Source organism: Sinocyclocheilus grahami, unplaced genomic scaffold (assembly GCF_001515645.1).
Source record: "Sinocyclocheilus grahami isolate Dianchi unplaced genomic scaffold, SAMN03320097.WGS_v1.1 scaffold734.1, whole genome shotgun sequence".
Classification (NCBI taxonomy): domain Eukaryota; kingdom Metazoa; phylum Chordata; class Actinopteri; order Cypriniformes; family Cyprinidae; genus Sinocyclocheilus; species Sinocyclocheilus grahami.
In genome coordinates, this window is record NW_015505913.1 from 504,238 (window position 1) to 526,859 (window position 22,622).

Genomic DNA, 22,622 nt, shown 5'->3' on the forward strand with positions numbered 1-22,622 from the left:
CTCTCTCTCTCTCTCTCTCTCTCTCTCTCTCTCTCTCTCTCTCTCTCTCTCTCTCTCTCTCTCTCTCTCTCTCTCTCTCTCTCTCTCTCTCTCTCTCTCTCTCTCTCTCTCTCTCTCTCTCTCTCTCTCTCTCTCTCTCTCTCTCTCTCTCTCTCTCTCTCTCTCTCTCTCTCTCTCTCTCTCTCTCTCTCTCTCTCTCTCTCTCTCTCTCTCTCTCTCTCTCTCTCTCTCTCTCTCTCTCTCTCTCTCTCTCTCTCTCTCTCTCTCTCTCTCTCTCTCTCTCTCTCTCTCTCTCTCTCTCTCTCTCTCTCTCTCTCTCTCTCTCTCTCTCTCTCTCTCTCTCTCTCTCTCTCTCTCTCTCTCTCTCTCTCTCTCTCTCTCTCTCTCTCTCTCTCTCTCTCTCTCTCTCTCTCTCTCTCTCTCTCTCTCTCTCTCTCTCTCTCTCTCTCTCTCTCTCTCTCTCTCTCTCTCTCTCTCTCTCTCTCTCTCTCTCTCTCTCTCTCTCTCTCTCTCTCTCTCTCTCTCTCTCTCTCTCTCTCTCTCTCTCTCTCTCTCTCTCTCTCTCTCTCTCTCTCTCTCTCTCTCTCTCTCTCTCTCTCTCTCTCTCTCTCTCTCTCTCTCTCTCTCTCTCTCTCTCTCTCTCTCTCTCTCTCTCTCTCTCTCTCTCTCTCTCTCTCTCTCTCTCTCTCTCTCTCTCTCTCTCTCTCTCTCTCACACACACACTCACTCACTCACTCACTCACTCACTCACTCACTCACGGTAAAGAAACGCGGCTTGTGTCACTGAGTAAAGCAGGGCTGTGGAAGAGTGCTGTTCCTCAAACGTGGCTGTGTTTGTGTGTCTCCTCGCTCTGTCAGGCTGGAATGGGCGGGTCTTCCTCCAGGACTCTGTTCGGATCCGGTGACATCACATCCGTCGCGTCCTGGGCCGGACTCACTGCAGGAGAGGAAGAGATCCATCCTGACGCTGTTGCTAGGCGACCGCAGAAGCATCACTGTCTCCAGAGAGGCTGTTGCTAGGTGACCGCAGAAGCGCATCACTGTCTCCAGAGAGGCTGTTGCTAGGCGACAGGAGGCAGCGGTCAGCGCTGCACAGGAGATTCTCCAGGAGCTGGAAACAATGCCTCAAACTGAGATGATTGTTTCACTTTGTTTACTGCTGTACATTACTCTATTAGACACACTGCATTAATAACGGAGCATGAAAACACCGATGTCTTCATCCTGACACTCACACAGTCCAGGGTATTATATTAGACTCTTTCTGTCATCCTTTACTCTTCATGTCCAGCCACACACTGCCCTGCCTCTGTGAAGCGAAAACACTTTCCACACAAGTACAGCGATGGCTGTCAAACTTAAAACGTAAATATGACCACTGCAATAAGTCTGCTAAAGTCATACGACGCTTTGAAGTAGTTCATTTACACCACATAAGAGAAACAATGCTTTGGTAAATCAGAACTATGACAAAGTCAATGAGATGCTAAGTTATAATTATGCTAAACAAAAGCCATAATTATTTTATTTAGACTTATGTCACAAGTAATAATTATGACAAAGTTGGAAATGGAATACCAATTCATAATTCGGAAATAAAGGTGACAAATCATATTTATATAACTTTAATCGTCATTAAGTCACAATTATGTGAGAAGTATGCTTTTAATCTCATATTTAAAATGATTGTCTACAACAATGGCTGTCATAATTATGCTCGTCTATTTAAACTTATGTCAGTGATGACTTTGTCTCTCAATTATGAATTTGTATCAGAATAATGACTTGGTATCTCATGGTCTTTTGTTAATATAACATTACAGCAAACAGCAGAAGCAATGAAGCCGCAGCAATCACGAACACCAAGTGTAACGAAGAAAAACAACAATTTACTTGGAAAAACTTGAAGCAAGGTTTATTCAACTACACAACATTGATTTATTTCATTTTAATTCTAAAATGTTTAAATAAAAGAAGGTGTTTGCATATTGGCTTTCTCTGAAAAGTCATCCGTGCTGGTTCAGACGACTGCAGTGCTGCTAAAAACACAACTAATGTCTGTTTGATCAGATGCCAGTCGTGCGTTTTCAAGTACAACACAAAAACACGCAAGACTTTAAATAAAAACCATATTTACAACTAACTGGTTCACAGTTCGAGCTCAAGCGCAGGGTCTCTTCATCCGACGCTGGTCTAAACACACAGAGTGACTGACAGCTGACTCGGCCAATCAGAGCGCTGCTGCGGGGCCCTCAGCTCTCAGTGGAGTCCAGCATGTTCTCCGCCTCCTTCAGCACGAGCCGTCCTCCGTTAGCCGGCGCGCCGTCTCCATCACGAGCCCTACGAGCCTGACACACAGAGCCGAGAAAACACTGGGCTGCAAACAACCGTCAACTAGTTACACCTGAGATCCACCAGAGCATGCGTCTCTGAGAGCTTTGGGACGGAGAGCGGCCAGTTCAGAGACGATTCCCCGTCCCAAACACACACAGCAGACGGACAGCATCAAGCATGTTCATTACTCAACCATTAAAAGCGTCAAATCATTTTTACAACATAATGAGACGGTATCAGTGTTGAATGATCAGTAGATGGAGTCAGTGACGACACACGGACACTTTGAGCATTATTAGCGCATCTATAAACCATCAATCAGAACCAAATATCCGTGTGTGCATCTCACTGGCCACAGGAGGAGATTACAAACAGATGATTCAATCACAGAATCATCCTCATCATCTGAAACTCCAGCTCGTACTGTTTCACACGGCGATGCAAAACAAGCTCCTCAATACGACGCTGAAATCATGAGATGATGAACTTCACGCCTTGAATCTCAGATGAGAGACTTCAGTACGAATCACAGGAATTAAACTCTTAAAAAAGAACAGATAAAAGCTTTAAAAAAAAAAAGACCCAGGGACATCTTAAATGTTAATGCAGGGAGCCGCGTGAATAGAGCAGCATGCTGGTTGGTTAGTACAGTTGCAGGAGAGCACCACTGGAGGTCCTCAACCGACACCAGCTGTGTGTGTGTGTGAGTGAGTGAGAGAGAAAGAGAGAGAGAGAGTGTGTGTGTGTGTGTGAGAGAGAGTGTGTGTGAGTGTGCGTGTGAGTGAGAGAGAAAGAGAGAGAGAGTGTGTGTGTGTGTGTGTGTGTGAGAGAGAGAGAGAGAGAGAGAGAGAGAGAGAGAGAGAGAGAGAGAGAGAGAGAGAGAGAGAGAGAGAGAGAGAGAGAGAGAGAGAGAGAGAGAGAGAGAGAGAGAGAGAGAGAGAGAGAGAGAGAGAGAGAGAGAGAGAGAGAGAGAGAGAGAGAGAGAGAGAGAGAGAGAGAGAGAGAGAGAGAGAGAGAGAGAGAGAGAGAGAGAGAGAGAGAGAGAGAGAGAGAGAGAGAGAGAGAGAGAGAGAGAGAGAGAGAGAGAGAGAGAGAGAGAGAGAGAGAGAGAGAGAGAGAGAGAGAGAGAGAGAGAGAGAGAGAGAGAGAGAGAGAGAGAGAGAGAGAGAGAGAGAGAGAGAGAGAGAGAGAGAGAGAGAGAGAGAGAGAGAGAGAGAGAGAGAGAGAGAGAGAGAGAGAGAGAGAGAGAGAGAGAGAGAGAGAGAGAGAGAGAGAGAGAGAGAGAGAGAGAGAGAGAGAGAGAGAGAGAGAGAGAGAGAGAGAGAGAGAGAGAGAGAGAGAGAGAGAGAGAGAGAGAGAGAGAGAGAGAGAGAGAGAGAGAGAGAGAGAGAGAGAGAGAGAGAGAGAGAGAGAGAGAGAGAGAGAGAGAGAGAGAGAGAGAGAGAGAGAGAGAGAGAGAGAGAGAGAGAGAGAGAGAGAGAGAGAGAGAGAGAGAGAGAGAGAGAGAGAGAGAGAGAGAGAGAGAGAGAGAGAGAGAGAGAGAGAGAGAGAGAGAGAGAGAGAGAGAGAGAGAGAGAGAGAGAGAGAGAGAGAGAGAGAGAGAGAGAGAGAGAGAGAGAGAGAGAGAGAGAGAGAGAGAGAGAGAGAGAGAGAGAGAGAGAGAGAGAGAGAGAGAGAGAGAGAGAGAGAGAGAGAGAGAGAGAGAGAGAGAGAGAGAGAGAGAGAGAGAGAGAGAGAGAGAGAGAGAGAGAGAGAGAGAGAGAGAGAGAGAGAGAGAGAGAGAGAGAGAGAGAGAGAGAGAGAGAGAGAGAGAGAGAGAGAGAGAGAGAGAGAGAGAGAGAGAGAGAGAGAGAGAGAGAGAGAGAGTGTGTGTGTGTGTCTGTGAGAGAGAGAGAGTGTGTGTGTGTGTGTGAGAGAGAAAGAGAGCGTGTGTGTGTGTGTGTGAGTGTGAGTGCGAGTGTGAGTGCGTGTGTGTGTGTGTGTGCGCGTGTGCGTGAGAGTGTGCGTGTGAGAGTGTGCGTGTGAGAGCGGATGCTTGCGTGCCATGCTTTAAATATTTACATGGTTCGTACACAAACAGCAGTGAACGCTGCACATCTGTCAAACACTACAAAGCCGTTAGATGAGCATTCACAAGCATGTGCGTCTCACACACACACACACACACACACACACACAGGAACCGAGAACAAACAAAAGAAAACCATCCCTCAGTCCCACCATCGCCCGTGCAGGACATCCGACGCGTGTAAAACCACACCAGCGCCTCTCGAGAATCAGGTTGAGATGTTAAAGGGGTCATATGATGCGATTTCAATGTTTCCTTTCTCTTTGGAGTGTTACAAGCTCTTGGTGCATAAAGAAGATCTGTAAAGTTGCAAAGACTAAAGTCTCAAATCCAAAGAGATATTCTTTATAAAAGTTAAGAGTCAGCCACGCCTACCTAAAACGCCTCGTTCTAACACGCCCCCACATGTCTACATCACTATGTGGGAAGATTTGCATAACGCCGCCCAATAAGTTCAACGCACTGGATAGCTGACCAATCACAGCACACCTCGCTTTCAGACCGAAGAGCTTAAAATCTACGCGTTTCAGAAAGGCGGGGCATAGAGGAGAAACAATAATGTACAGTATGTGGAAAATAATGTTTTTTTTTTACCTTAAACCGCATAAACACATTTCATTACACCAAATACACAAAATAATGTTCTTTTTAGCAACATCATATGACCCCTTTAAAGACGGAGTGATTATAGAGTCTGAGGATTTAAATGCAAGCGAATCTACATACAACCCATGACTCCTGCAGCACGCGCCGTCTCCGCTGCGCAACAGACAAGAGAAGAGCAATTAGACACACATCAACACACACGAACAAGTAGCTGCTTTAACATGAGCACTGGGTACATGTCTCTAACCCTCTGGGACGGACACGACTGCGCTGTGACCGCGTGAGAGCATGCATCTGCTGTGCTTTTAACTCCGCAGGCACGCGAGCTTTGCTTAGTTATAATATATACTTCTGTCTGCACAGCCAAGCCAAGTCAGAGAACGAGTGCACTTCAAGCCATGCAGACTAGTTTGTGTTCGCTAGCTTGTCTGTTTGCAGTAAATGGAAACTTGTTTCCACCATGGAATAATACATATACATATATACACACACACACTACCGGTCAAACGTTTGGGATCAGTAAGACTTGTAATGTTTTTAAAGAAGTCTCTTCTGCTCATCAAGGCTGCATTTATTTGATCAAAAATACAGAAAAAAAACAGTAATCTTGCAAAATGTTATTACAATATAAAACTAATAGTTTCTATTTTAATATCCTTTGAAATATAATTTATTTCAGTGATGCGCAGCTGTATCTCCATCATCATCATTACTCCAATATAAAAGTGTGACATGATCTTCAGAAATCATTCTAATATGCTGATTTATTATCAGGATTATGAATGTTGTGCTGCACAATATTTTTTTTTGGAAACTGATACTTTTTTTCCAGGAGTCTTTGATGAATAAAAAGTTAAAAAGAACAGCACTTATTGAAAATATAAATCTCTTCTAACAATATAAATCTTTGCTATCACTTCTTAATTTAACACATCCTTGCTGAATATAAGTTTTAATTTCTTTCAAAAAAAGTACCGACCCCAAACTTTTGAACGGTAGAGTATATTGTTAGAAAAGATTTCTATTTTAAATAAATGCTGTTCTTTTTAACTTTTTATTCATCAAAGAATCCTGAAAAAAGTATCACAGCTTCCAAGAAAATATGAAGCAGCAACAGTTTCCAGCTCTGATAATAAATCAGCATATTATACTGATTTCTGAAGATCATGTGACACTGAAGACTGGAGGAATGATGCTGAAAATACAGCTGCACATCACAGAAATACATTACAGTTTAACAGATACTCACATAGAAAAACATTATTTTACATCATCATAATATTTCACAATATTAAATTTTTTCCTGTATTTTTGATGAAATAAATGCAGCCTTGATGAGCAGAAGAACCTCCTGACAAAACATTAAAAATCGTTCTGATCCCAAACCTTTGACTGGTAGTGTATATAAAAGGTAACTGTGACTTTTTATCTCGCAATTCTGCCTTTTTCTCTCTGAAATCTGAGTTCTCACAGGTTTTCCTCAGAATCCAGAGTTTACATCTTGCAATTCTGCTTTGTTTCTGCCACAGAATAAAAAATAAAAAGCTAATTGTTTATATCCAGCAATTCCAAGTTTGCATCTCTCAGAACTGCACGGGAAAAAAGTCAGAATTGTGAGATAAACCTTTTCTGGCAGACAAAGGCTTCCATCGACGATAGTTTTAGTGGTTGAGTTTGTACGAATGGCGAGCGCTAAATGCCCCTTCGCTACAGAATCCCACTTTAACTTTTTATTCATCAAAGAATCCTGAAAAAAGTATCACAGCTTCCAAGAAAATATGAAGCAGCAACAGTTTCCAGCTCTGATAATAAATCAGCATATTATACTGATTTCTGAAGATCATGTGACACTGAAGACTGGAGGAATGATGCTGAAAATACAGCTGCACATCACAGAAATACATTACAGTTTAACAGATACTCACATAGAAAAACATTATTTTACATCATCATAATATTTCACAATATTAAATTTTTTCCTGTATTTTTGATGAAATAAATGCAGCCTTGATGAGCAGAAGAACCTCCTGACAAAACATTAAAAATCGTTCTGATCCCAAACCTTTGACTGGTAGTGTATATAAAAGGTAACTGTGACTTTTTATCTCGCAATTCTGCCTTTTTCTCTCTGAAATCTGAGTTCTCACAGGTTTTCCTCAGAATCCAGAGTTTACATCTTGCAATTCTGCTTTGTTTCTGCCACAGAATAAAAAATAAAAAGCTAATTGTTTATATCCAGCAATTCCAAGTTTGCATCTCTCAGAACTGCACGGGAAAAAAGTCAGAATTGTGAGATAAACCTTTTCTGGCAGACAAAGGCTTCCATCGACGATAGTTTTAGTGGTTGAGTTTGTACGAATGGCGAGCGCTAAATGCCCCTTCGCTACAGAATCCCACAGACGAACACTTGGCCACAGGTTTAATATCTAGGCTGTGATTTGAGTTCTGCTAAAGCGGGTGCGGTCTGACGCTGGGTCCCGTCGCTCTCTGAGAGTACCTCTTGCTCGAGGGTGTTGAAGTGCGCGCCCGAGTGCTCGCCCTCCTGCTGCGACCCCACACACGGGAAGCAGAGGATGCGCTTGAAGGTGTCGCGCATGTCCTTGTCGCGGTAGGAGTAGATGATGGGGTTCATGAAGGAGTTGCACTCGGCCAGCACCAGGAAGAACTTCTCGTAGGTCAGGACGTCGCAGGACTCACACGAACCGTCCAGGAGAAGCAGAACCAGCCCCGGCGTCCAACACACCACGAAACAACCTGCGGGACACAGCACCAGAACATCAGCAGAAGCACACGCTCCATCGACACATGAACAAACGTTCAGGACTCGAGAACAAACCAGAGAGCGACAAGCTCCGACTGGATTCGTCTGAAAGAAGAAAGTCATATACACCTAGGATGCCTTGAGGGTGAGTAAATCATGGGCTAATTTTAATTTTTGGGTGAACTAACCCTTTAACATTGGAACAAACTCTTGCACGTGAATTACGCCGAATTCTCTAAAATTATAACAATAACTATGATGATAACTATAGCGATAACTATAACTACAATGATAACAATAATCACAGTAAAAAAAAAAAAAGTATTCTTCTAGAACGAGTATTAAAACTTCATGGTTATAGTTATTGGCGTGAAAACGAGTCTTTGAGCAGTTTGTCAGGAACTTGTAACGATGGTCATTAATTACGACAGCAGAATAAAAATCAAGAGCTCTGATTGGCTGTGAATTTCCACTTGACAAATGGCTTTTGTTCCTCTTTTGTAAGACGCTTTGCATCTGCAAAAGGCATAAATGTAAAGGAATTAGGTGGAATTTTTTGCTAAGTTCACTTAAATGCAAATAACGTGAATGAGACCCAGTATTTCTGCAGTTCAGTTTGGTGCTGCTCACTTTTCATTTCTTGGAGATGCAAATGTAAGTAAATGAGTGACATTGATCATGTGACTCTGAATATAGGCGTGTCATTAAGCTGAAGGACAAACTTTACTTCTGTCTGTTCCACGCTATCACTAGAAATCTTAATGTGGTCGGGCCGTTCTGCCATAAATAAACTGTTGTTGATTAAAGTCAGTATTGCTCTGCTGATAGTTAGACACTAGCGGTCTCAGATGCATGTTCAGGAAGTGTCTTGTGTGTGTGTGTGTGTTTATGGGATATTTCCAAGACTTCACGTAGCAAGAGTTTCCAGGAATGTTGTCAGAGTAAGTGTGTTGGCATTCCTGTGTGTGTGCGTGCGTGTGTGAGTGTGAGCAGGCGTGACGTGTGGGGCTCTGTCAGAATATGCACTCGCCTCTGTCTCTACAGAGCAAAGCAGAGATAGCGCAAACACGCAGGTCCGGTCAGACGAGTCCGGACAGGCTTCCTCCTACGCATGTTTGTGTGTTTCAGCGCACAGCTGCTGCATGTTATTCTCCAAACATTCAGACCACTGCTCTGGATCACTGCGGGACTGTTCGTACCTTTATCAGTGTAACATCAAGTCCTGAGACGATACAACACCCGGACCAACTAACTAGATTATCAGAGCTGGGATGTAGCCGTCTGAACTAAATGTGACGACACTAAATGGTTAAGCAGTGTTTTCAACTTCAATCATTCACCAAGAATGATAATATTAACTATGACGACCACGATAAATATGACTGTCACGAGAACTCTAGTGATAAGTGTAACAACTATAATTACAACGATAACTATATAGAGAATTGTAACAATAACAAAAAATAATATCTGTAACAATAACTAACTATAATATTACTATAATACTAAACTATATCATTATAAACTATAGCATAACTGTAACGATAACTACAGCAATAACTATCTATAGTGATAAATGTAACAATAACTTAAGCATAACTGTAACGATAACTGTAGCGATAACTAACAATATCTATAGCGTTAACTATAGCATAACTGTAACGATAACTAGAGCGATAACTAAAAATATCTATAGCGTTAACTATAGCATAACTGTAACGATAACTATAGCGATAACTAACAATATCTATAGCGTTAACTATAGCATAACTGTAACGATAACTGTAGCGATAACTAACAATATCTATAGCGTTAACTATAGCATAACTAACGATAACTATAGCGATAACTAAAAATATCTATAGCGTTAACTATAGCATAACTGTAACGATAACTATAGCGATAACTAACAATATCTATAGCGTTAACTATAGCATAACTGTAACGATAACTGTAGCGATAACTAACAATATCTATAGCGTTAACTATAGCATAACTAACGATAACTATAGCGATAACTAACAATATCTATAGCGTTAACTATAGCATAACTGTAACGATAACTATAGTGATAACTAACAATATCTATAGCGTTAACTATAGCATAACTAACGATAACTATAGTAATAACTAACAATATCTATAGCGTTAACTATAGCATAACTGTAACGATAACTATAGCGATAATTATATCTATAGCGATTACTGTAGCAGTAACTATTAACTATCTATAGCGATAACTATAGCGATAAATGTAACAATAACTATAGCATAACTGTAATGATAACTATAGCAATAACTATATTGAGAATTGTAACAATAACTAAATAATAAAAAATAACATCTGTAACAATAACATTAACTATAATTATAACGATAATTATAGCGATAATTGCAGCACTACCTATAGCGATAACTGTAAAAATAACTATAGCAATAACTAACAATATCTTTAGTGTTAACTATAGCATAACTGTAACGATAACTGTAACGACGACTATAGCAATAACTGTAACTAGAATCACAACTAATGATAGCTACAGCCATGACTAACAATAGTGATAACTAAAAATAGTAAATATAATGTTGTCTGATGATAGCTATAACGATAACTATAACAATATTATAGTAATAACTGTAACAAGAATTAAAACTAAAGATAACTATGACAATAACTATAATAATAACAACAATGACCCTGCCTATAACAATTGCATAACTATATCTATAATTATAACTTTAACGATAACTATAGCAATAACTATAGCGTTACCTAAGATAAATATAGCAAGAACTATAATGATAACAACTATAATGAGAACTACAACGATAATAATAACTACAACTATAACAATAGCTATAATTATAACGACACATATGACAATAACTACAATAGTAACTATAACTATAATGAGAACAATATTGATAACAAACTGTAACTGTAAAGAGAATCATAACTATAACAAAAACTTTTTTTACGAGAACTATAACGAAAACAATAATGGTAGCTATAACAATAACTATAATGGAAATAACTATGTGGTAAAAATAAAAATAACTAAAATAATAATTATAACGATATCTATATCAGCATTCATACCAGCTGCTCTATGGATTCTGCAATTCTCTTAGAGTGATTATTAAAACTTTATGGTTATAGTTATTGTTACTAGTGTGAACGACTCGGAGCAGTTTTAACTACTAAATCAGAAACTCGTAATGATGGTCATTATTTACGACATGCTAGGAAACCAGTAAAAGCTAAAAGTTCTTATTGGCTGATTTTGAGCCACGCCTCATCTGGTTAAGACACACGCAAGTCAGAAATGATGTGCGATCGATCGGTCCTACCCAGGATCATGACGACGGTCTTCATCAGGTTGACCACCGTCTCCTTGTGCTTGATCTGCGAGGTGTGCTGGCTCATGCGGTGGCTCTTGCGGTGCACGTAGATGAAGATGCGCGTGTAGACAGCCACCATGATGGTGAAGGTCAGCAGGTTGAGCACGGCCCAGAACACCAGGTAGCTGCGGCTGTAGAGCGGTGCCATGTTTGAGCACTCCATGGTGTTGCACACGCAGCTCCATCCCATAGAGGGCACCAAACCCAGCACTATGGCGATGAGCCAGATGCCGATGATCAGCAGCACCACCCGGTGGTTGGTCATTTTGCTGTGCAGCTGCATGGTGAAAATGGTCTGGTGGCGCTCCAGCGCGATGGCCATCAGATTAATGACCGATGCCGTCAGACTGGTGTCGATCAAACCCTGAGAGACAGAAAAACAGCATTTACAGCAGGGCTGGATCAGGTATTTAATTAGGGTTGGATCTAAACTCTGCAGGGCTCCGGCCCTCCAGAAATTGAGTTTGACACCCCTGATCTACTACACGCACGAATCCGTGGACGTGGCTAAACAGGCAGTGCTGTAGAATCTGTGGGCGGGGCTAAACAGGCAGCGATGTAGAAGCAGGCGTTGATCATCTTCTGTAGAGGCGGAGTTTAGCCACACGATAAAAGTGGCACATTCCACAACCTATATAAGCTGTAATATAAGCAGTTTTTAGACTAACAAGAAAGTTTTGAGTTCTGAAATTTACAGTATGTTTTTATAGTTCAGTGTCCTCTTATGTCAAAAGATCAGGGTTTTTTTACTTCTCAGTTCATGACCCCTTTAAATTAATATAATAATTGATGCTTTTGACTCATCCGTTTTCTTAAAAATGGTTTAAAGGCTGAAATGTGAAGTTTATCATTATAAAAGTTTTTGCTTTGTGAAAACCTGTATCTGAACTGTAAATCATGCTTTTTTACAGTGCAATTTGTTACCATAAACACTACCCTACCCCGCTCATTAGATATTAATTTTATTTGTGCAGGTCTTAAAAGTCTTAAATTAGAGGTTAAAAACAAATTATAAAAATTATGCAATTAATTAGCAAATTATGCAAATATCCGACTGTCCCAAATCACATACTTCACACAATATACTATGTTCTTGACCGTCTAGAGCAAAAATCTTGCATGAAGGACGTGGCCGAAAGTATATGTTGCTTAAAATCCTACTATATTATATGAAATGTTATTTTTTACATTAAATTTAATATTAAATTTTTTAATAATTAATCAAGAATGGCAGCTGTGGTTGCCAGAACTTTACAGTAAAAATAAATATGCTAGCAACATTTTTACGTTTACAGATGTAACTGATATACTATTAATACACCAATCTACTGAAGTACAAAAATGTGTTTTCCTTTTCCTGACCTATAACACACTGACAACCACCAAAAAGCTCCCACTATCAGCCCTGTTTACACAAAGTAACACAGCGTTCTTCCCCGTCTAGAGGAAGCGCTTCTGACCTTCAGCAACACTGGAAACAAGAAAAGCTGTGGTATTTGTGGTCGCGCCGATACTGACGTGAAAATCACACTTCAAGATCCTCATCATGATAACAGACGCAGGAAGACACAGATGCCTGTTTCCCATAATGCACCTGAACCGGCTGAAATCTAACCAATTCTGTGCGTTGATAAAGCTTGCGCTTTATTTTAACATTTTTGGTCAAATTGTTGCATAGGGTTTTATTTTTTATTTATATTATTTTATTATAAATAGTAATATATCTCTGTCATAATTTCCTCAAGTTAAACCAAACTTTTATTTCTGGCGGTCTGTAATGAAGAGCTTTGAGTTCGTGTGTTCTGATCAGATAAAGTCCCATCACGGATCTTCTCCCAGAACTCCTTACAGGAAACAGGAAGTTCAGCACATCCTGTCGATCAGCCAGCTGCCCTGCTTCATAACGACTTAAAATGCATTTAACCCATGAATATGAACACGTCCTCCCTCAACTTGAAAAATAATTTAATCTGTGAATTTTAATGTATTAATCCATCTTTTTAAACGTGGTCAAATAAAACATAATAATTCCATTTCAATAAAACATTATTTTGTCAAATAAAATGCAAATGCTAATTTAATTTCTTCAAGTTAGACAAAACGTTTATTTTGCTGTTTTTCCGTCCTGCTTCATACGGACTTAAAATGCATTTAACTCATGAATATTATAATAAATATGAACACGTCCACCCATAATGTGTCTAAATAATTTAACAATTTAATCAATCTTTTTAAACGTAATTAATTAAAATACAACAACTCCTTTACAACAAAACTTATTTTAAATTTTTTTGTCAAATAAAGTGCTGAAAAATAAAGGTTTATCATTTTTATTGAAATGTATTTTCTTGCTTGCTTTATACTGACTTAATGTATTTAATCTGGGAATATTCAACAAAATTAAATGCGTCCGCCATCAATGCATCCAAATAATTTTATCAATACATTTTTAACAATTGAATAAAATGTATTAAAGCACAAGAATTCCTTTCAAACTAAATCCTGTGTTTTTAATGGACTGTTTGTGTATATAAACACTTCATGTGAATGTGTGAATCTGAATCTCAGTGTGGGTTCTATTGCAACACAAGTTTCTCAATCCAAAGCCAAAGTTACTCATTAAAGAGCATTCACAGACACACCATCATCATCATCATCTTCATCGTCTCACCTGCCGCACAAACCACTGACCGATGGAGAGCTTGCTGGTCCAGGGGCCCGTGTGGAACATCAGGTACATGTAGGAGACGCCGGCGAACAGGTCGGCCGCCGCCAGGTTCCCCAGCAGGTAGTAGATGGGGTAGTGGAACCTGCGGTTCATGAAGATGGCCAGCATGACCAGGATGTTGGCGAAGATGACGAAAGAACAGACCAGCAGGCCCAGAGAAACCACCACTAAGTCTTTAGTCTGCCACGTTTCGCTGATATTCTTCTTGCTGATGTCGTAGAAGAACTTCACGCTCTCGTTGTCATGGCAAACCATCGTGACGCCAGGGGAAGCGCGTGATTACACGGGACTGGAGGGGCGGGGCTTCACGGGTCAGAGGTCATTCATGGAGGCATATGGAGCAGGTCCGTCTGAACCAGATCTACTGTGACAGAGGAAACACGAGGAGAACTTCAGTCGGGTTTTAATATGAAATTATCATTTGCGTAAAGTGCGTAAAATGACTATTAGGATTTGTGACAAACTCACTGTTGGGTCAATGTCACTGAGGATTCTCATCACTGTAATACAATTATGTGTTTTGCATTATTATTATTGTTTTTTTATTGCAGTCGTGAGAATTTGAGGAGAATATTTGCAAATATTTTATTATTGTTATTTCGTAGTGACTTCTTATAATTTGCACAAAGAATAAAAACACTGTTTTATGAATATTAAGATTTCTGACATTATTTTAACAACAAATAAGCAAAGTTTTCATTTAAATAATAGGCCTTGCTCTTTCTCTTTAATGAGAATGAGTTTTTTTTGTATTATGGTAATGAAAATGAGGCAAAAATGCCAAAAAGATTTGTTTCCAAAATATATATTATATATCAATTATATATAAATATATATATATATATATTAAAGTCAGACATTATAATGTTTTCACTCCAGATTGTCTCTTGATGTTTTACCATTGAATTATTCTCATTGATGATTATTGTTAATGCAATACAATGATTTCTTTACTTTAATCAGCATAAAGACAGTACAATAAAATTATGACGCATAAATATTTCATGTAAATAATAAACCTAAATCTTTTCCCAGACATTAATGAGAATGAGATTTTGTGTGTGTTACGGTAATGAGACGAGGCAAAAAAATGTCAAAGGTTCCTGGAAAAAAAAGCATCTAAAGTAGGCTTTATTTTCAACACACAAAGTCACTTATTATAATGTGCATAAGGAAAATGGACAGCGTTTCATAAGGCAAAAATCTTCAAATGCCACAAAAGTAAAAAAAAAAAAAAAAAAAAAAAAAAAAAAAAAAAAAAAAAAAAAAAAAAAAAAAAAAAAAAAACTTTCATTCTTTATTTGACACTGACATTTCCTGAGGGTTTTGTGAGATTCACGAGGCCTGAAAGCTGGTTAAATCGCACACAACTGCTACTGATCAGAATAAAAAGATCATCCGTTGTCCAACACACACTGACCAGAGAAACCAGAACAACATTTCCTACTGAGAGCGGCCGACAGAGCTTAACCAATCAATCAGCCCCGAAGCAGAAGGTTTCCAGTAACTCCTCATTATCATCTCACAAACCTCTGATTCAACCCCCACACGGCCAAACGAGAGCAAACCTGCTGCAGAGGGAACCATCACCCGATCCGACCACCAGCCGCTGCCAACTAACCAGATGATTGTACTTTTGAAGAAATTCAAACAAAACTCAGCTCGTGTTTCATGAGAACTTCTCACACACTCACAGACACACACAGCTCACTAACAGCTCACAGCTCACTAACAGCTCACTAACAGCTCACAGACAGACAGACAGACAGACACTCACACAGACAGACAGACAAGACAGACAGACAAGACAGACAGACAGACAGACACACACTCTCACAGACACACTCACAGTCACACACACACTCACACAGACACACACGCTCACACACACACACGCTCACAGACACACGCTCACACACACACACGCTCACAGACACACGCTCACAGACACACGCTCACAGACACACAGACACACGCTCAATTAAAGAGACAAGAGAACAGTAAAAATAAGAACAAATACACAAATTACAAGCATAGATAAATACAACAGAATGTGCTACAAATTAAGTAAGGCTGGTAGTATTCAAATACAGAAATGGAAAAATTATGGAAAATAACACTGCATAGTGTTCACTCTATAAATGAAATATAGATTTTTATCACAGCTGTTTTGTTGTTTGATGATCATTAATGACAGCAGCAGTAGGGCCTTTCGCACCGCTTTAGTTCCAGAACTAAACGTACGGTACTAAAGTACTGGGATGATTTTGCGCGAACTAGTTCCCAGGACCATTTAAAGGGTAGCATTCGCACCGAGAGTGTGTACTTCTTAAGAAGTGTGCGGCGTTCAACAACAGAAACAAAGAAGAACAACATTAACAACAGGAGGATGGAGGACGCTGTGATCGGAGCTGTGTTTGTTGTGTCTCGTGGGTTTCACAATAATGCACATGGAAAGTCGACGTATACGTAAAGCGAATGAAAGAACAGAAAGGAGGACTAAGAATCTCCAACGACAACTGGCAGTGCTACATTTGCTGCAAGTGCCTGCACTTCAGCGTCCGTCCATCTATCGCTGTTCTCCATACTTGCGAAATAAGTTGACACAATGTTTACAGTATGTTTACACGGAGTTTTAAATCATGGCGGGTGAGGGCGTTTTCGTACATGTTTGGCCAATCAATGTCTACTTACGTAGGGCTGTCGCGATAACCGCAATATCGCAATACCGCACTATTGACGAGCAAACCGCTGAGGAATGCAAGCACCGCAGCAACCGCAATTTTTGCGTGTTTTCTTTTTTCGTAAAGTTATGCCATTCTCGTTTTACACTTCATGCATGTGGACTGAATATTAAACAAGTTAGTAATGATAACATAATGTGTACCATGCTGATTTGTACAGAGGCTCTGTAGATTTGCACTTAACAAGCCTAAACAGACCGTGAATGAGAGCGAGATCGACTGAGCGTGAGATTACTTGCGTCTGTCCTCCAGGCAGAGTTATATATAGGCAGAGTTATATCCTCCAGGCAGACGCATAGCTGGTCAGCTGAGCCTTCTAAAGTGGCGCTCAAAGTTAAAATGATTTCAGCAGCGTGTTTCAATAGTCTCTTTGAATGAATGAATCAGTGTTTTTGAGCGTGTAGTTGAATGACAGTCCCTTTCCTCCACCTTGTGGCGCAACACTGTAACTGCACTGACTGACAGCCGTCTAGAACGCGGCAGGGGGAAATATCAATAGAAAGTCTCTTGTCCAGTCAGATTAGAAGATCAGATTACAACTAGGCTAACTGTTATACATATAGGCTAACGATAGCCTAACGATCTAATTGTCAGGTTTATGTTCTGTTATGTGGACCGTTATTTTGTCATTCTCTTCTGTTTACTTTACTTCCTATTTCAACGCTATTTGGTTTCGGTTTCATTGTCTTCTGAATATGACCTCGTTAGTTATATCGTAACATACACACAAATTATATATATATAATCTTTATCGTCTATTTTTTATCTTAAAGTAAATTTTATACACCATCATTTTCGTTTCTACACTAGTTCTATTTTGACTTCCCGAGTCCGCTATTAGCATATAGGCCGTTAGCATCGCCAGCGTGGTTGCCGCTAATCTCGCTTACATTGCTAATACTCTATTCACACACATTACCATTGTTTTACTCACTGTTACTTGCTTTAATGGCGGATGTGTGTCTACCTTTGAGTGCAGGTGAGGACACGTTCGAGCTGCATTCGGTGCATTCGACCTGGTGGAGAGGCAGACCCAGCTGAGAGAGCGGAGAGCTGCGCTGGAATCATCAACAATCAATCAGGCTGACGCTCACAAGTCCGAGGTCAGTATACAGCGCGCTGCTAACTCTCCCACCACCTCTACTCCGTGTTTTTCTCTGCACAGGCCCGGTGCACCCAGGACGCGATCTTCCCAGATGTCCCCCTAAGGTCGCAAAATTCTGGACTTTTGGTAGTACCTAGGATATCAAAGTCCACTAAAGGAGGTAGAGCTTTTTCGCATTTGGCTCCCAAACTCTGGAATAGCCTTCCTGATAACGTTCGGGGTTCAGACACACTCTCTCTGTTTAAATCTAGATTAAAGACACATCTCTTTGGCCAAGCATTCAAATAATGCATCTCATAATCTTTTACTGCAGTTATATCTGATCAAATGCACATTATTATTCTTTAGTTTGGGTTAAACAAATCAATTTTGCTTGGTTGGAACAGCAGCTACGCTAATTATGTTTGTATTTGTTTCTCTGTTTCTGCTGGGATTGGCATCCCGTGGTAACTAGGATTTACACAAGCTTCAGTCTGGATCCAGAACACCTGAGAAGAGATGATGCAACCCCTCAGAGGACTCAGATGATGCCAACCCTGAAACAACATACAGAACTACCACATTCTGCTATAAGTTTGATTGCATCATATAATAATTGCTGTTAATATTGTTCATCGTCTGTTTGATTACGTCTTTAATTGATTTTTCCGTACATTTCTCCCATATGTACATAAACTGACAGTCACCACTGATAAACTACCACTAAATATTGTAGAAACTAATTTGCTGTTAAGTTGCTTTGCAATGATTTGTATCGTGAAAAGCGCTGTACAAAAAACTTGAAAAACTTGAATGATAAACGTATACTCTATTATGTTAAAATTTTGCAATTACTCCACGGATGACATGCAAGCCGATCCGTAGGGCTTGGTCTGTACGGATCACGGATCAACTACGATCTGTTTAACCACTACAGACACACACAGACAAAGACAAAGACACAGACACACACAAAGACACAGACACACACAAAGACACAGACACACACACACACAGACAGACAGACAGACAGACACATACATACTCACAGACACACACAAAGACACAGACACACACAGACATACTCACAGACACACACACACACACACACAGACATACTCAGACACACACACACACAGACATACTCACAGACACACACACACACAGACATACTCACAGACACACACAAAGACACAGACACACACACACACACAGACATACTCAGACACACACAAAGACACAGACACACACACACACAGACACACAGACACACACATACTCACAGACACACACACAGACACACACACAGACACACACACAGACATACTCACAGACATACTCACAGACATACTCACAGACATACTCACAGACACACACACAGACATACTCACAGACACACACACAGACACACTCACAGACAGACACACTCAGACTAGCAGTCATAAAATCTTCAGTGAGTTTGGAGGAAGTTTCATCATCAACCATAAAAACCAAGAGAAACATTCTTATACAAAGAGCAGAGACAGAAATGAAAGTAAGACAAAGATTTGCTCTAATAGCTATCTCAAACATCTGTGTGTGTGTGTGTGTGTGTGTGTGTAGTCAAATGAACTTCAACAACCCTCTTATGAACTTAAACCTGTTATTACAGAATCAGACACACCCTCGCTCTCGCTGTCTGTGAACTTCACGTAAATCACACCGGACTATAAACTGCCAGCATCTGCACAGGTAGCAGAAGAACGCAAACTAACACACTCACACACAGGAACTGAGACGAGTGAAGTCAAACCGTCAGTAGTCAAGATATCAGATCTGCTCCAGACTCTCTCACACACACACACACACACACAAACAAACACACACAAACAAACAAACACACACTCACACACACACACACAGACAGACACACTCACACACACACACACACACACACACACACTCATACACCACTTCATTTTCTGCCTTTCACTTCCCTTTTAAAAAATGTAAAAATCTTTATTTTAGTATTTTCACATTGGTCTGGGAAATGTGACGAGTCTGAGTTTCTCATGGATAAAAATGAGCCCGCCAAACGTCTGGACACATTTGACTAAATTTAGGTTCAAATTTATGTTGAATTTATCATAATTCTGATGTGCAAAATAAGCCACCATGAAATCAAACCCCAACGCTTTTATTTTTTAAATAATTTTTTCACTGTATATTATGAATGATTTATCCGTGCACATCAATATTTATGTGCATATCATTATAATAAACACTGCAACAGCCCATAAAAAACCAGAAGAGTCCGTGTTGATTTCAAGCAGAACACAACTGACTCAAGCAGCAGAGGACTTCTTCATTACCATGTTTACCGCAGTAACACTGACTGCAGCGTGCTGTTGTGGCAGAAATTAAGCTATAGTGTTTGTTTTTCATACAAATACCTAGAAACCCTAGTTACAGAGTTATATTTTTACCATGGCGTTGAGGTGCTGCATGTGTGGTTCACTGTGGTTAACATGATCTAAATGTATGCTACTATGGAGAACCAATGGTTAATTTGAATAAAATCTGCCTTTTGACTTGAAAGAAATAAAGATTTGACATTAATCGAGATAATTATCGGTATCGACTGATATGAAAAATGATATCATGAATTTTTTTGGCCATATCGCCCAGCCCTAATTACATGATTGCATATCATTCACACAACAGCAATAAATGAGTCATAATTAACTGATACTCTCTAATGCCTCTTCTTCATCTCTTAAATGTTCCTTACCGCTTATATTCTGCCGAAATCATTTCCGGTTTAAGAAGAGTTTTCTTATTTCCTCACTGCTTCAACACGAATGTTTATCTGCATTAACACTCAGTAGATTATCAGATCATGAGTAACTGTGTCTTTGGGAGGCTGCTGTCACAAACAGAAAGTGCTCGAAAACAAACACTTAAATGTGTATTTTGGATGTTTTCGTTCCACAGGTCTGAGAGAAGACTTGATCACGGAGGAAAAATCAACTCTGGAAGTCAATCAGCTGTTCGCATAACAACATTCTTCAAAATATCTGCTTTTGTGCTCAACAGAAGAAAGAAACTCAGACAGGTTTGGGGGGTTTTCACTCCTTTAAACAGATCGAGTGAATGTGAGGAAGAACTTCTGTGCTTAATATAAGTGCTAAGATCAAACCAGCTCTCCTGAGCAGCAATAACAATCCGTTTGCTATCATTATAAATATTAATGAGGTGGTCAAATGGCAAACAAACACTTAGTGCTAAACACTCTGTATGTGTCTCTCTCTCCGTGTGTGTGTGTGTGTGTCTCTCTCTCTGTGTGTGTGTGTGTGTGTGTGAGAGAGAGAGAGAGAGAGAGAGAGAGAGTGTGTTTATGTTACATATAGAAAATATCGTTTGGTCAGAATAAAGACAATATAAGTCTATGAAAAGTCCCCACAATCCACAGAAACCTGTGTGAGTGATCTGCTTACTACAATCACTTCTCTCTCTCACACACACACACACACACACACACAGAGAGAGACACACACACAAGTTTCTGAGTAGCGCTCAGTCATAAACACGCACCCCGCCGTGACAGTGAAACTCTGTCATCAGCACAACCGCTCGTGAGCAGCTCAGGGAAGCAGCGCGGTACTCACGGTGTCCTCCGCTCAGCCGCACCGAACCGAACCGAACCTCTCGCCGCTGCTCCGCGCGTGCTCTCTCCGCACTCACCTGTGCTGCTGCTGCTGGGGGCGGGGCCTGACGCGCCTCTGAGGACGCGGCTGATTGGATGCAGGTGACGCCATTGACCAATGAGCAGCGTAGGATATTTGTAACTCTGTACTGCTCTTTAAATCGCTCAGATGGAGCTGTTTCCTATCATCTGGTTCAGATTTGAGGAGGAGGCTGCTGAGATATCACTCCACCCAAACACACACACACACACACACACACACACACACACACTCACGCACACACACACACACACACACACACACACACTCACGCACACACACACACACACACACACACACACACTCACGCACACACACACACACACACACACACACACACTCACGCACACACACACACACACACACACACACACACTCACGCACACACACACACACACACACACACACACACTCACGCACACACACACACACACACACACACACACACTCACGCACACACACACACACACACACACACACACACTCACGCACACACACACACACACACACACACACACACTCACGCACACACACACACACACACACACACACACACTCACGCACACACACACACACACACACACACACACACTCACGCACACACACACACACACACACACACACACACTCACGCACACACACACACACACACACACACACACACTCACGCACACACACACACACACACACACACACACACTCACGCACACACACACACACACACACACACACACACTCACGCACACACACACACACACACACACACACACACTCACGCACACACACACACACACACACACACACACACTCACGCACACACACACACACACACACACACACACACTCACTCACACACACACACACACACACACACACACAAGCACATTAGTGTGTGTGTTGCTCCCTCTGCTGCTGAAGATATTCATTTACATTTGTACTAAAACTCACATTAAAGCCTCTTTGTTATTATTAAATATGGCAAATATCATCAGGAGTCATCCAGAGCCGCACAAACTAGTGTTCAGATTAAAGTGCCAGTAATATCAGGCCTCATACACTCATCATTAATACAGTCTATAACACAAACATCTCAGCTTTATCTGTTGCAGCTCCAGATATCGACCACACGGCCATTGCTTTTTTCATACAAAACGCCAATATCATAGAAAT

General features: G+C 40.7%; 1 protein-coding gene across 4 annotated transcripts; it reads right to left on the bottom strand.

Moving 5' to 3' along the window:
* Window positions 1-1,893: 1,893 nt before the first annotated feature.
* lpar2b (lysophosphatidic acid receptor 2b) lies at window positions 1,894-21,463 on the bottom strand. Of its 4 annotated transcripts, XR_001605747.1 has the most exons (7): window positions 21,375-21,463; window positions 13,843-14,263; window positions 11,121-11,535; window positions 7,506-7,762; window positions 5,129-5,161; window positions 2,145-2,348; window positions 1,894-2,039 (listed from the first exon to the last, which is right to left on the bottom strand). XR_001605747.1 is itself a non-coding variant. In XM_016244834.1 (6 exons), exons 2-6 carry the CDS (start codon window positions 14,152-14,154, stop codon window positions 2,253-2,255), a joined length of 1,113 nt encoding a protein of 370 aa, XP_016100320.1. In that variant the 5' UTR covers window positions 14,155-14,263; window positions 21,375-21,463; the 3' UTR covers window positions 1,894-2,252. The 4 variants fall into 4 exon arrangements, 3 of the variants coding, with proteins under 3 accessions (XP_016100320.1, XP_016100321.1, XP_016100322.1); XM_016244834.1 differs by having other exon boundaries at window positions 1,894-2,348; XM_016244835.1 differs by having other exon boundaries at window positions 1,894-2,348; window positions 13,843-14,260; window positions 21,375-21,450.
* Window positions 21,464-22,622: the final 1,159 nt, after the last annotated feature.